General features: G+C 36.8%; 1 protein-coding gene across 2 annotated transcripts in view; it reads left to right on the forward strand.

The window, feature by feature from the left end:
• LOC134653350 (uncharacterized) overlaps nt 1-14,519 on the forward strand; it is a 41,876-nt gene extending 27,357 nt beyond the window's left edge. For both annotated transcript variants that reach the window (XM_063508685.1, XM_063508686.1), the window contains exons 4-6: nt 1,725-1,853; nt 11,559-11,628; nt 14,292-14,519. In XM_063508685.1, the coding sequence (XP_063364755.1) occupies nt 1,725-1,853; nt 11,559-11,628; nt 14,292-14,385 (293 nt within the window). In that variant the 3' untranslated portion in view covers nt 14,386-14,519. The remainder of the gene's footprint in view (nt 1-1,724; nt 1,854-11,558; nt 11,629-14,291) is intronic.
• The last annotated feature ends 1,251 nt before the right edge of the window (nt 14,520-15,770 follow it).

Below are 15,770 nucleotides of genomic sequence, written 5' to 3' on the forward strand. Positions count from 1 at the left end.
GTTTTTTTTAGTACGTCTCAAATCCCCTAAATATTTGTACCCTTCATGGGCGAGTCCGACTCGCACTTGGCCGCTTTTTTCTATTGACAAGGTCGCCATGCCAGAGTATATAAAATAAATAACAAAGGCCATAATATCTGTTTCACTTCAAATCCCATTGCTGGAGAGAACATAAAAATTAGATAATCATGGTACCTTTATGGTCCTCGTGCCCACGGGACGTGTCTTATCGCGGCTTATTGAAACCAGCAAGTCCCAAGGCAGCTTAATACGGAACGACCTTTTGTAAGGGGTTTCATTATTTTTATACCTTTGAAAATCTTACGAAACTAATGAGTTGTTAGGTAAATAAAAGGAAATAGAGTGGACCTCCTTATTTCAAATATTATGCCTCCGGAGACCACAATAACACCCTTAGTTTTGTTTTCCTCTTATTATTTATTGTTAGCACAACCCAAAACTCCTACAGTGCGCTCAGCTCTTTCTGTTGGTATTACAAATGTTTTCTCTGAATTTTGCACGGCTGGTGCTGCCCTCATTTTGTCCGCAAGGTAAATATTAGTAAAAAAAAAACATAATCTGTTTATTTTCATTCAACAAGTTAGTTATACAATCAATCTCAGTTACAATCTCTATATTTGGAGATTATTTAAACTAAGCTTAGCCTTAATTATATGTAAACTTATATCGTTTTGTTACAGTTAGTTAGTGCTTACATGTTAATACTAGTTATATCTTACATTAATTCATGTTAATCAGTGCTTTCTTAAGTGTACTCTTTGCTTTATCAGGATATTTTTCTAAAGTTTCTACTACTAGTTTGGGTAGTTACTTATAGTAAAATTAGTTCCAACGGCACACCCGCTAGCATTAATGTTTGACATTCCTTAAGATTACTTGTATTTGTGACAATCAGAGCCACTTCTCCCTCCACTGAATTCTTACTTCTCACCTTGCCACTGCTTGATATTTCAAAATTGGTAAGGATCACATTTACTTACAATATGCGACTAGATTGTGCCCAATGCCCAACGCTGGAACTGAAATCGAAACATTATCTCCAAAATTCTGGCGCCTAAGACTTAGACTACTTGATTCTTCTTTCCAAAGCATATCCAATCATTAGCGATACCGAGAGATTGACTTATAAGCATACTTTTTCGGTGCGGGAAGCCGGGAATGGTTTACTACGCAAAAAATTGGTAAAATCTGTCAAAACAGAAACTATTTTAACAATTCTAAGCACATTTGGAGGCAACTACCCATTTTTAATTCATAGTTTGGTAATTGTTTTACAATAAACAAAGTTATAAATACGCTAAATTATAATTACCCCGATATACGTATGCTTATAAGCTTTACGAACGCTGTGAAAGGTTCAAAAGTTTCAAAACATAGTCTTGCTGTCCTTCCTGAACTGATCTTATTTTGTCGTGTCGTTGTCATGTCTAATTTTGAATTTAAATGTCCGTAGTTCCAAATATGTATGTCAGTCAGCCAGTCCGTCAGTTGGTCTATGTCAGGTCGCCACGGAGGTTGGAAGCCACGACAGAGGGCCTACCGCGAACCACGTCCGACGTGTTTCCTCCCTGTCACACTTACGTACGAATTTACAAGTGCGACAGAGAGGCAACACGTCGAACGTGGTTCGCGGTAGGCACTCAGGGATCTATTTTAAATTCATTGTACGCGACTAGTTTTATTTCATGATAAACTTTCCTCAGGTATCCTGAACGACATGGAGAACTTCTTCGAGTCGCTCCGCGGCAACCTGGCCCTGCAGGCTTCGTTGTCACCCGACGAGCGCGCCCACTTCTACGAGCCGCCGACTGTCGTGCAACCTCCCTCCTCAGGTAATACTTCTGTCAGGGATCCTGAAACATAGAGAACGAGTTGCTCCACGGCCTCGCCCTTCAGGTGTCGCTATCTCACTTCTACAACCCGTGCTATGTTGTTCCCCAAATAGTTTTAAGTCATAATGTATTGTTTGCCCGCATTTTTGTTAGTCATAATTTATTTGGTTCAGAAACGCGTCACTTTTCAGCACCTTTTCAGGATTTTCATAAAACAAACCTAACCTAACCTAACGTATCTATAGGATAACCTGACGAAAATCCTAAAAAGTTAACGGTTACAGTTTTATGACTAATGATAATATGACAAACAATACATTATGACTTAAAACTTTATGGGAAACAACGGGACCCTTTCCCAGATATTATAAAAATGCCCTTCTCAAGGTACAACTCTCAAAAAACAACAAAAGAAAGAACATCCCAGATCATTTCTATCAAAACGCATTAGCGACTTATTCGTCTCACTTTCCCTTTCGATCGCTTTCACTTTTGTTCGTAGTAATCCTGGCTGCGATCGGTAAGGCTCGTGTCGAATCCTTTTCAACACGTCATGCCCATACGTAGGTAGGGTTACCAAATGTCGGGAACATTCCTGACATGTCAGGACTTTTGGCCTTATGTCAGGAATGCGGACGGAGCACGAAAATGACAGTTTATTTTTAATAGGGAGTATTACTGCAATGTTTTTCCGCCAGAGTGCAGCACTATCGACTTAAGTATACCATAGAATAACTTATACATACTGTACCTTAAACTGTTTTTGACAAGTTTTCACAGACAATCAAATATGACATTGATATAAGTACATCAAGGCGGTTTGTTTACAAAGGGTCTACCGGGAAACGCGAAATCGAAACTCAGCTGTCTGCCTCTTTATCGCTCGAATGTACAAGAGTGATAGAGAGGTTAGATAACAAAACTTCGACTCTCTCGTTTGCTGTAGACCTCGTTTGCTGTAGACCCTTAGATTGTGACTTTCGCGTAATATTCCCTATTAATAAACTTTTTTATTAAGTACCTTTTTATATACTTAAATTAACGCAATAACAATTAAAGATATCCACTCAACAAATCTTTCCTCAAGCGTATACATAGATATTTTAAAAATCGAAATTGCGGCGCAGCACCTATCGCTTATACGGCTATAACCCCCCCGTCCCCAACGTCCCCGCCCGTCGTCAACGATATGAGTGTCAGGAAAAATATTCGCAAATCAGGATTTTTTTCAGGAAATTTTAAATGTGTATCTGGTAACCCTATACGTAGATATATCTGCGGTAACTTGTCTTCTTTGTTTCGTGAAGTTAAGGACATGGGGTAGTCATGTGCCCGCAACTTTGTGACAGGTCGAATCGAAACTTCGCCCGCCCGATTCTGATTTTACAAATTGTCACGGTTTTGATCTTATTTTGATAAGAATGTTAATGAAAGCAGTTTGATGCCCGCCCGATTCTGATTTAACAAATTGTCACGGTTTTGATCTTATTTTGATACGAGACTTATGTTAATAAAAGCAGTTTATCTAAATAAATTGTTTAGGTTATGGGTTATGGTGTATTGAATATAGTTTTTTTATTTACATAAAACATATAGAAATTTGATATTGGCTGAATGCAATAGCTGTGGTAGACAGCTCTTTAGTTATTATGTTTAGTTCCTAAAATGGCCACGTGGCACTAGTAGTACGATAGTGGACGCTCGGTCGAATGCGTTTACTTACCGGTGTTATTCGATCTAATATAATGATTATTTACGAAACCCTTCTTTTGTTTCCTAATTTCGCCAAGTTGGTGTTGTACCTACCTACATAGTAAAGGTCAGGTCAATTGTTATTTGATGGAGTAAAAGACAAGCACCATATCATGAATTCATGACATTACTGTATACGCGATAAGGTCGACCATATAATACGCTGGTAGCTGCTGGTACCTACGTACCTAGAGCCTTTAAAAAACCTTTAACTAACGTTTTAATTTGCTCATGTTACAAGGTCTTTTGTTAAGGATTTCGTTGCGTGTTCCATTTTCGAAAACTTTTGGCTTTGGCGGCGATTCCAGTATTCGTTGCGGATGGCACGCCTATCGTGTCATACGCCACACGTTAAAAACACGCCTGTCGTGCCATCCGCATCGAAACGATTAAGCTATTACAGAATGGTTAGATACTTTTGACGCGTATTCTGATCCGCTACTTTTAATGCTGAATGCAGTTCATCTAAGTAACTGAACTTACACCTGCATTTAAAGAAGCGATCTTCAAATTTTCCTCGTCTCATTTTAGCGACCCTTTGTATTTTAGTCACGTAACATTAGTCCTAGGTACAGGAAACGCGTGCCCGGAACTCCTCTCAACGAGGCTGTTTCCTCTTATACCGTCGTGTCAATGATCTTTGTCCTAGCTACTCATTTATCATTTAACCCTTTTCCATACTCGTACATAGTAGGTACGATTAATCGACCACATACGCGCCAACACTATTTCAACTATATAGCATTCCGATTTAAGGCTCAAATTAGATTGCACTTTCGGGAAATGTCAATCATTCAATCATTAGGATTCCGTACCCGAAGGGTAAAAAAAAACCGGACCCTTATTACTAAGACTCCTCTGTCCGTCTGTCTGTCTGGCAGTCAGTTGAAATTTTAACAGATGATGTATTTCTGTTCCCGCTATAACAACAATTACTAAAAACATAATAAAATAAATACTTAAGTGGGGATCCCATAATACAACAAACGAGATTTTTTGCCGTGGTACGGAATCCTTCGTGCGCGAGTCCAACTCGCACTTGGCCGGTTATTATTTTTCATATCATATGACACCACATATCACTGAAACTAGGGTTTGCTCCCGGGAAATACCGGTACCGAAAGTACCGGGAATTCCCGGGATTTAGAGCCAAGCAAAGAACCGGGATTTCAAAATTAAAATCCCGGTACTCCCGGGATTTTCGGGACTAAAATTTCCGGTACAATATTTGACTGCTTTCTGTTACTTAGCATGAAATATCATGAAAAAAATATATTTTATCAATCTAAGGCTGATGGTAATACTTTTACGGCTGACCACTACATTAAAATAAATTTAAAAAAAAAGTCAATGGGTTTGATAATGCCGACAATATAAAATTGCGTAATTTGATACTTTATGGGCATAAATGTTTGTACGATAAATAATTTTATACGAACAATTAGTTATTTCATATTTGTATACTAACTAGAAGCAAAAATACAGACAATTTTGTAATTAATAAAATACTACTTTTAATTCAAATTCAAACACGGCATGATTTGTCGTATTGATAGTTCTGTTATTATATGTTCGAAGGTCCACAGCCCATTTTGAACGCATGCTAAAATTATCATTTTTTTATTCTTTTTCACAAAACGTCTTATATATTAAAAAAAAATTATGATATTACTGAGCCACAATTTAGTTTTTGCCAATCAAAAAAGATAGTAAAAATATCATGTAGTCTAGGAAAAAAAAAACAAATTATATTAATGATTGTGCGACTTAATGACACATATTATGGTACAAAAGAAGTGTGTACCTTCACTGTGCTACTTTTTTATTGTTTTAAGAAAGATTCGTGGTCGTTTTACGCTTTTTTTTACTGAAAATTGATGTGAAAACTGATTTTTGAACGCAGTCCCGAAAGTACCGAAAATACCGGGAAATCCCGGTTCCATTTTTGCCCGGTACCGAAAATCCCGGTTCTTTTAAACAGTACCGGTTCTGCAATCCCTAACTGAAACGCACAGTCATTTGTAATTAAATAACGGAGATTTTACTCATTTTTAATTTCAATGTCGTAATATCAAACTTAAATTTTGTTACCGTCGGAAGCCTTAAAATATTTCGTTTCATTTGATAACCTCGGGCCTCGCTCGCTCGTTATAACTAAATACAACTTCAGAACTTCAAAACAACAAAGTAAGATACGATTTTAGAAATCAAAGGCAGTAATAAAATGTTTATGTTACATACAAAGTAACAAAACTGGTAGTCTATTAGCCACGTCAGCCACGTGAAAATCACTAACACCTTATAAAACATAGTCCCCAGGCGCGTCTGTCTGTATGTATGTTCGCGATAAACTCAAAAACTACTAAACGGATTTTCATGCGGTTTTCACCTATCAATAGAGTGATTCTTGTGGAAGGTTAAGGTGTATAATTTATTAAGGTTTTGTGTAACCCGTACGAACGAAGCCAGGGCGGGTCGCTAGTCGATTATAGATACTAGATACACATTCGTTCGAGGCAAAAACGAGTGTCTGAGGATACCTATATAAAAATAAAACCAATATAAACATTTCCGAGAAGCTTCAACAATGCAAATCTAATACAAATCGGTTGATAAAGTCCTCTTTACATAATTATATTTAGTACTTAAATATAAAAACGAAAACTGTAGTATACGGTGCCAAAATAATAGACAACTAGGTACCAATATATCCTAGAAGATATGTGATACCGTAAAATGGGGTGAGTAGGGGCAAAACTGACATTCAAACCTCGATAACATTTTATTTTTACATATGCAAACTGAATGGTGTATATAATAAATGTTCCGGACGTTTGTATATATATTTTATTTTAGTTTTTATTTTAGGTAGTTCCATTTCATAACTTTGACGATAAACAGGAAATCCCACCTCACCCCGTAGTCCCTCGTAATTGGGGTGAGATGGGATTTCATACAAAGGTGATTTTGGAAGATAGTGGAAGAAGAGTATTACTATAGCTCCATTTTAAATTGGAATACATTATTTTTGTAGCAGTAGCCTTAAAATCCCATCTCACCCCCCTTTCATCCTTTCTCTCTCCATTTATAACCCAAATCTCCCGGCGAACCCTAGGTACTCACCCCGTTTTACGGTATGTATCGGACGTGTTCTGTATTTCGCGGAACCTATCTTGTTTAAACGTCAATAACAGACATGTCGATATTTCATTTTGTCAATCATTCTTATTTGCCAGGAAAAGTTATGTCTGTTTATAGAAACCGCCAAACTGAACGCTATAAATAACTGTATGGAAACAGCCATACTTTTCATTTAGCCTTCTGGTTAAGATACCAAAATAACAATTAACAAATGAAGGGGAAATGCTACGGCGTCATAATATAATACATAAAAGTTTTGAATGAATTTTATCCGAATATTGTTTAACTTTACTAATTTTCACACATTTTTTAACAAAAAGGACTGACGCGTTTTGCCAATACATAGCAATAAATACCTACTACAAATTGTCCCTAATTATAGGTACTTGATTTTGATACGCGATTAAGTCCGCTTTCTTTCAAGTAACTTTACATGCAACTAAACACATTTACAAGACTTTTTTTAATAAACAATCTAAAACTTTTTTTAACCCAACAGGTTTCAAGCCACTCAACTATTATCCATCCATCATCCATCCTAATAATATTCAAAAACCATAAGTGACATTTTTAATTGTTTAACAAAACTGAACACTACAATTTGTTCATCTTTTGGCATCACTACATAACATAAAACAAAGTCGCTTCCCGCTGCCTGTCTGTCCCTATGTATGCTTAGATCTTTAAAACTACGCAACGGATTTTGATGCGTTTTAAAAAATAGATAGAGTGATTCAAGATGAAGGTCGCTAATAGTTATAGATATATAAAACAAAAAAAAACATACAATAATATCAAAGGTTAAAGATTGCGTCACATCTGTTATTAGAATTGTAAAACAGGGCTGTCATTTAACTTTCCTTATTCCTTTGCGGATATCAAATAAACATTATTGTAAACTTTGCAATTTTTCGGAGTTCAATCAATGACCACGGCCTTTCCGGAACAGCTGTATTAGGTATAAGGGATATTTGTTTACGGTAGCTAATAATACACTATTGAACGGAAATGTTTGATGAACCTTCTACGAATTGAAAATTGAATAAATTTCGGGCAAAATATATAACACCTGTAGATTTGGGAAGGTTTTTCTAATCCCCTTTGTCGTCTCATGGGGGGGGGGGGGGGGGGGTAAAATGGTTCGTGTAATATTACACACGGTTGCTGCGTCGCCAGTTCCTTTTTCTTTGAACTTGGCTGGACACGCTACCGCGTGTCTAGATGTGCCTACATTGCTCCCCTCTGAGTGATTGTGCTCATGGTCTATTTAAATAACTATGTAGGTTCTCGTATATCAATATACCTTTCACAATATAATAATTTTAAATTTTATTTATTAAAACCATAAACATAATTCATAGCAAACTTACAATAAAAAGTAACCTAAAATTAAAACTAGGTACCTACAAAATTTAGGCGCTTTTCAATGAAATTTGCTATATGGGGATTTTCGGGAGCGAAAAATCGATAAGTCTTATCTCTGGGAAATTGCGCATTTTTAAGTTTTTATATGTTTTCCGGGCAAACCCAGATATTATCATATTTATTAAGTAGGGCAAAAACTATATTATTTAAACCGGTGATATTTAATATACAGTACACAATAATACGTGTATCAGGATAAATGATACTGGAAACCTTTTAGTTTCCCAAATTATAAATGGACGTCGAAATTAATGATTAATGAGGATTATGAACTTGCAGTTTACGGAGTTTGGTAATCATTATTAAAACCTACCCTGATTTTCTATGAATTAATTAAAACCAAAGAGTAAAGTTCGTTGTATCATTAAATACCTCTGGCTTTATGCCTCCTAGTACTTATCTAACTGTGTACAGTCACCTGCAATAATGTTACACAGGGAATGCCGCAAAAATATCTGACACGATCGTATTTGTAAAGTCATAAGAGCGTGTCACATATTTTTGCGACCTTCGAAGAGTAACATATTATTGCAGGTGACTGTACTTAGGTAGGTACATTACTTTTAAGGCAGTCGCGGCTAGTAATATGCAAGTTACAGAAGATTCTCAAAATTTCTGAAACTTTTCATGAGAAAATTCTCATGCAAGTTACCACTTAGAAAGTTCCCGTCCAGATTAAAAATGATTACTACTACATTTATATCGACCGGGATATGAACCGTGATTACCTTTTGTATTGTTTTCCTCCCGAGCATATTCCGGTCGATATAAGTCTAGTAAAACTAACCGTGAATCATTCAAAACTGTTATTGATTACTAAATGTTCTTAACTGTTGACGACTGTTTCATTTCGTCACTACTTACTTACTTTAAAAATTATCGTATCTCGCACTGCTGCACTGCACTCAAAGCAGGCGTGTCTCACTCCGCGATTTCGTCGCTTTGCTACAGGTACTTAGCTAAAAGTACATCCAATTTTGGGGAAAGCCATAAGCCGCGCGTGGCGCTGTCGCCACCTGGCGGCCATATCTGTGCTGATCATAACAGACGCGTTTTGTTAGAGAGTGAGTCTTCTGTACTTAGTACCTACTATTATTTATTCTGTACTCAAAGTTAAAACGCAGTAACTGTAAGCATCCCATATATTTAGTTACCACATTTTCCTTTTGATTTTTTTTTTTCAAAATATTCCCGATTTAATACTTGCGTCACTCATTGGCGTCTGAAGATGGTTTGGCAATAAACGTGCAGCAAAATATACCGAAAACATTTCATGGGATTACTGCAAGTTTTGAAAATTCTCTAATAATCGCGCCATGATTCTATAATAATCAAAACACCCCAGGGTCATTGCCACCTAGACACAGGATTATCCTTTATTGCTTTCATAAAAGTTGCAAACTTTGGTTTTGCACAGCACAGGGACAGATATTATTATAAGCTATTATTACTAAAAGGGCATCGAGTCATCAGCTAGCTATAGGACTTGGCCTATTTTTCACATTCGCTCCTTGTACCTACATCTATTTTGCGATCACCCAAACACATGAAATCGAGCGTGAGCAAGTCCTATCAATAACTCGCAACTATTAGCATAATGTAACAGCCCACACGTATTTTTCCCTGCCTACAGAGACGGCAGGTAATCTAACTTAGTTCACAACTCGGACAATCTTGTGTGGCAACTGGCATGTGTCCTATTGTGGTGTTGCTACCTACTCAGTTCCCTGTGGATCAGTTGGAGACTACGGTATTGTGAGTGAAGTCGGTTTTACCGGGCTTGGACTAATTTAGTAAAAGTAATGACTAATTAGATGTACATAATTAGTTTCCTTTTTGATAGAAAACGATGGAAACGAAATAAATCGCGTATAATGAATTTAAAATACATCCCGACGTTTCGAACCCTTTACAGCATTCGTGGTCAACGGGTAACTGAGGAAAAAATATAATATATGGATATTATAATTATTGAAAATATTTGGACACAATTAGATGTACTCATATCAAGTTATCTTAACAACCACAGATGCTATGCCCCTAAATTTTATTTTAATGTTTTTTTAATTACTACCGACCTATTATAAGAGTTAGAGGTAATTAATTATTTCTATGGAAATCGTTTTTCGCTCCTAATTCTTATAATAAATTAATAATCAAAAAATCGAAAAAAAGTCAGACGAAAGGGCCTTAATATATAGTTAGTACCTATACGCCTATACATCGAAAGATGTAAAAAATTTTTCTGCAATGTCAATAGGTATCGGGATATGAGGAAAGCGGCTTCCCCTTTCCTCTTAACTCTAATTCGAGATTAATACTAGATACTAGTTAATTTAAAGTTGTTAGTAGTAGTTTTATTTGTTTGCTTAGAAAACTAATTATGAAATGGGTTTCAAGCACTTGAATATACACTCGAATAAAGGAAACTGCGTTTGTGATATAGTTGAAGGTTGGCACGAGCCGAGAAACTACCGGCCTTTAAAACTAATACTGAAGGCCCATTTACTTTAATAATTTACTTAAACCATTTAAATCAAATAAAGAAATAAAGAAAGAAAATACATTTAAGGTGCAGCGGAGCAATTTTGACCGGTAAGTGGGCGTTTTTTTTTGTTGTCCCCTACACTTTTTTTTTCAAATATGGGATTTTTTATGTTATTTCTACTCAGAATCACGAGCTCTTTCTATCCTAATAGGAGAAAAAAAGTGTCCCAAAATTTCCATACATTTTTCGATCTTTCCATTCCGCGACCGCCATACAAAGTCTATGAAAAATGGTGACGTAATGGAAATGAAAACCTTAGGACACTTTTTTTCTCCTATTAGGATAGAAAGAGCTCGTGATTCTGAGTAGAAATAACATAAAAAATCACAAATTTGAAAAAAAAGTGTAGGGGACAACAAAAAAAAACGCCCAAGTTACAAAGTACAACTCTGACTACCGAAAACTGCTAATATCTACAGTACTTTTACTGACAATTGATTGCCTCATACAGTAGATTAGTTATCTACGTTTTATTTTTTCAGACTCGCATCCAAAAATGTTCAGTCTGTATACTTTAAAATGAGTTTTTTTTATATAAAAAGGCCAACATTGTTGTACATATTACCCCGTCGGGCAATTACAACTATTGGTAATAAGATTCGTCACAGTGATCTTGCACTGCTAAACGGTTAGTCATAGCTATAGCTACGTTAATTTTTGCAAAAAACGACTTACTAAATAGATTTTTGCGAGGTAAATTCAATAGTAAATAGTGATGAGACTCGTGTCTTTAAAATCAATCGATAATGTATACTTATACAGGTTTACACATCTTTTTTTCTTTTCATCTACGAATCTAATGTATTCTAATATGAATATAATGTTTGTTTGTTCGTCAGGAGGCGGCGGCGGGAGCGGGATGCGGAAACTGCATGCGCTCCGGCCCCTCCGACCCACGGGCAACATCAGGTAGATACACTAGTCTTATTTAATTTTATAGTTTGTCAAAGGACTGTCATTTCAAACATAGACAGAGAGAATCATACTATATTTGTCTTACACTAGTACTAGCACTCAAAAGAAAAGGATGAGTATAGTTTTCCTGGTTCTTACTACAAATTGGTTTGACCAACTATATTTTACAAAATAATACGGGCTAAATATGGATGGAGTTGATGGAGATGTAGTATTTTGTATGGAGACGGCCGCTATATGACGGCACCGATATCCTAGGAAACCGGAGCTTTACCCACATACCTACTAAAAATATTGCAATCAGTCAGACATTCGACCAGTTAAAATCAAATTAATTAACGCCCATCGAATAAAATAATTAAGCTGATAAAGCTGGTCAACCAAATCTTGTCAGTAAAATAAGGCGCGAAATTCAAATTTTCTATGGAACGATATCCCTTCGCGCCTACATTTATCAAATTTGCCGCCTTTTTCTACTGTCAAGGTCTGGTTGACCAAGTATAAATGCGGTGTCGTTTTTCATTACTTTTCGCGGCTTAATTGAATTGGCTTCTTATTAATGGTATTTTAATATGGATATATTCCTTAAGCTTACACATTAAGTACTGTAGGTAAGTAACTTAAGGTTCTGCCAGTAGTCAGAAGAGACTGCAGTGCACATTCGCTGTTCCTGTGGACCACTAATGTCAAAAAGAAGTACTTACCTACTTAGGGCGGCACGTATTGCAATTGCAACCCTGAGGTACAGAACGTTACGGCCCAAAGAATCTGTAATTTTTTGGATCCAACGTGCATTAGTAATGAACTTTAAAGGGCCGTCACAATAGATCAATACTTGGTCTATGCGGCACTCAAAAGCCCAGTACCACCCCAATAAGCTTACACATGGCGGAGATAACACGTATAAATAAAATATGTACTGCTCATTTCTATATTAGTTAAGGAGAATCAAAAATTATTTACATTTTTCAACATGCGTTTTGACTACTTTTGTCCAGAGAGTTGATAGATAGTACCTATACGGCCACCACCATCATGTTGGCAATGCCATATTTACTAGCGTGACCGTAACTTACTTTCTATGCATCTCGCTCGTACTCGCATATTAGTGCGAGCGAGATGTATATAAAGTGAAATACGCAGACGTTAGCGAATATGTCAGTTTGACTGCTAAGGCAGTCGTGGTAAGGCTACTAGACTTGACGGTTCACATTTCTACCAAACCTCATCAATTCGACAGCAACGGCTTCCCTAGAATGCGTTAGACCTTGTTAAAATGTGACGTTATCTATGAAAAGGGACCTTATTGTCGATGGCGCTAACGCCATTATTAACGATGCTCCGATATAAATACAATGCCGCGCGACGCTGTGCGGCGTAAGCGCCATCGACAATAAGGTACCTTTTTATAGATAATTCTCCAAATATCATTTAGATAGAAAATATGTTCGATCAATTCGTTTTGTAAAATTACAAAATAACAATGTACGAGTAAGACATTCGATTGAAAAGGATAAGTCTGACAGTTGCAGTTCGACTTGCTTACTTTTCAGGCAGCAGTTCGAAACATTATCATTCATCTTAAATGGTTACCCGTGAGTGTCATTCTCAGGCCTCAGCTAAACGGATGGCGGTAAATGAAAAACAATGTCATATTGTTGTTATTTAAATCTCTTACTTTTAATTGATTTGTCAAAGTTTTGGAGAATCAGGGCGTTGTGCCGATTCTGTGTTCAGTGTTTACAATTTAAAATTATTTTCAACTTAAATAGGACCTTTCAACTACGACCATGACCGTGTACAGTACACCAGTCGTTTTTTACAGTAAGGTCTCATGAGTCATCTCATATCTCTTCATGAGGCGTTTCGATCACACTTATTAGTGCCCGTGCGATGCCTGATGACACGACTCAAGCAACGTCGTATCAAAATGAGACGAAAATCATATCAAATTGTTAAAGCAGAGCTGGCTTCCTACTTAAATAACAACTCAATATAAAAATTAATTCTGTCTAGGGTATATATTTTCCACTAGCAAAGTCTGATTTGATTAATTAAAATTACAAAACAATTGGTACAATTGCAACATCGACAAAAATAAACAACCTGAGGGGTTACCGCGAAAACCGAATTTCGCAAATTGCGGGCATTTCTCTCTGTCACTCTTATTACGCCTTCATTGGAGTAAAAGAGAAAGATCCCCGCAATTTGCGAAATTCGGTTTTTGCGGTAGCCCCTCTGAGGGATTTTTTGCCGTGAGCTACGAGATATTAATACTCAAACACACTTTGTGAGTAGAGAAGAAATTCAAATTTTCTATGGCACGCGTCTCCATTTTTAAAATTTACCGCCTATTTCTACTGACAAAGTGAGTGTGCCAGAGTATAATATTAGATAACGCCACAATAATAAAATTGGTCTATTGTTTTTAATTCTTAACCTGGAACTAGAAGACGCAGACTAAATGCGATTGCCACATCTAAGTACGTCCTGTTTAGCGCGATTAAGTTATTCTCATTGCAAAAAGAGTTCCGATAATATTAAGGTACAAGTTCCGAGTCACAATAGATCCCTTTCACTACTTTCTCTGTACTTCCACCACTATTCTATCACCACAAGTCACACTAAGACTAACAAAGTTCCTTCCTTGTACTTAGATCTTACAACCGCAGATCCTTGGTGGAAGACCACATATACCCCGGCGCGAACCGGCACGACCCGGGTTTGCTGTGGGCGGGGCTTGGCCGGTAGACGTATACACAACAACCGGCCCATGGTCTGTGGACGGAACCAGTTCTTCGGCCCGCTCTGTCCCCCGTTTCGGAAGCCGCCCCAAGTGATTATACGCTCTGTAAGAACGCCTGACACGATGCCGATTTTTCCGTACGTGAAAATAGCTTATTCTGAATATTGTAAGTCCAGCCAGTGCGCCGTCATGTTTGTCTGCGTTTGATGCTCAATACAGGATTGGAATAGGTTCCATCTCTCAGAATGACAGCAATTGAATGTGAAAGTGCACTGGTGTAGACAATTGGACATAGCTTATTATTTGCATGTTCCTCTGTTATTTAGTAAAAAACCTTGTGATCTCGATACGCATTAATACTAAGTACCTACTCTAATTCCTATGAAATAACGACATGATTGAAAAGAATTCGTTGAATCTACTATCTACTCGTACATGAATCGATACTAAACTGTTATTATTTAATGATTAACTATGAATACAAGTATAGAATAAGTTATTTTAAGCTTTCTAAATGCTCTAACCTAACATGTTTATAATTAAGGCCAGTCAAGACGGGACAATTTTTCGCCCAATCTGATTAAATTGTCAATTTAATAAGGTGGTGTGGACGCAAAATGAATTAAAGGACATTGGCTCGCCGATTCCACTATGAAATTGTGTACAATTATGGAAGCTGGATGAGATTAACGCCAATTTTTTTTCCTGGTCAAATCCGTCTGAACGGGTCTTTACTTATCCATATTTTAGTAGATTTCGTGGTTATTATAAAAATATACGGAGGTAATGTGTATCACGGCTTTTATTCATATTGTTAAGTTCGCCTGTTGTCTGTCTCTATTTTTAATGAATCAATCGTTTCTTTTCTGACACAGTATTATTTTATTGAGGTGTGCATACTTGTATAGTTGTGCCGTTCTCGAGAACGTACTCCGTTTACGGCGCAATAATACTGATTATAATAGTACATTACGATACAAGTGCGAAAAGTACGAAATTCGCAACGAGTGGCGATAAATTGAAATACGTCTGAAAGGAGTATTTTAAATCGACACGACTTGCGAATTACCTTTTCGCACGTGTATTGTACAACGTTTTACAGTACATATGGCCCTTTAAATTTTCGAAATAAGCACGTATTGTGCTAATTACCGTAGGTACTAGGGCGGTAAAGTAGCATCATATGTACCTACTGTAAAGAATATTCTATTGCGAAGAGTCGGCATCTAGGGCTTCTGGTTGATTTTTTTATACTGTATAATTACCGTGATACTACGAGTAGGAAATATCACAGAAAAGTACCGGCGATTTGTCAAAAATGTTTGGTATTATTTGAGACAAATTTTGGATGACTTATGGACATGATATTTCCCGTTTTATGACTAAAATA

The sequence above is a fragment of the Cydia amplana genome, chromosome 13 (genome assembly GCF_948474715.1).
Source record: "Cydia amplana chromosome 13, ilCydAmpl1.1, whole genome shotgun sequence".
NCBI classification, from domain to species: Eukaryota; Metazoa; Arthropoda; class Insecta; order Lepidoptera; family Tortricidae; genus Cydia; species Cydia amplana.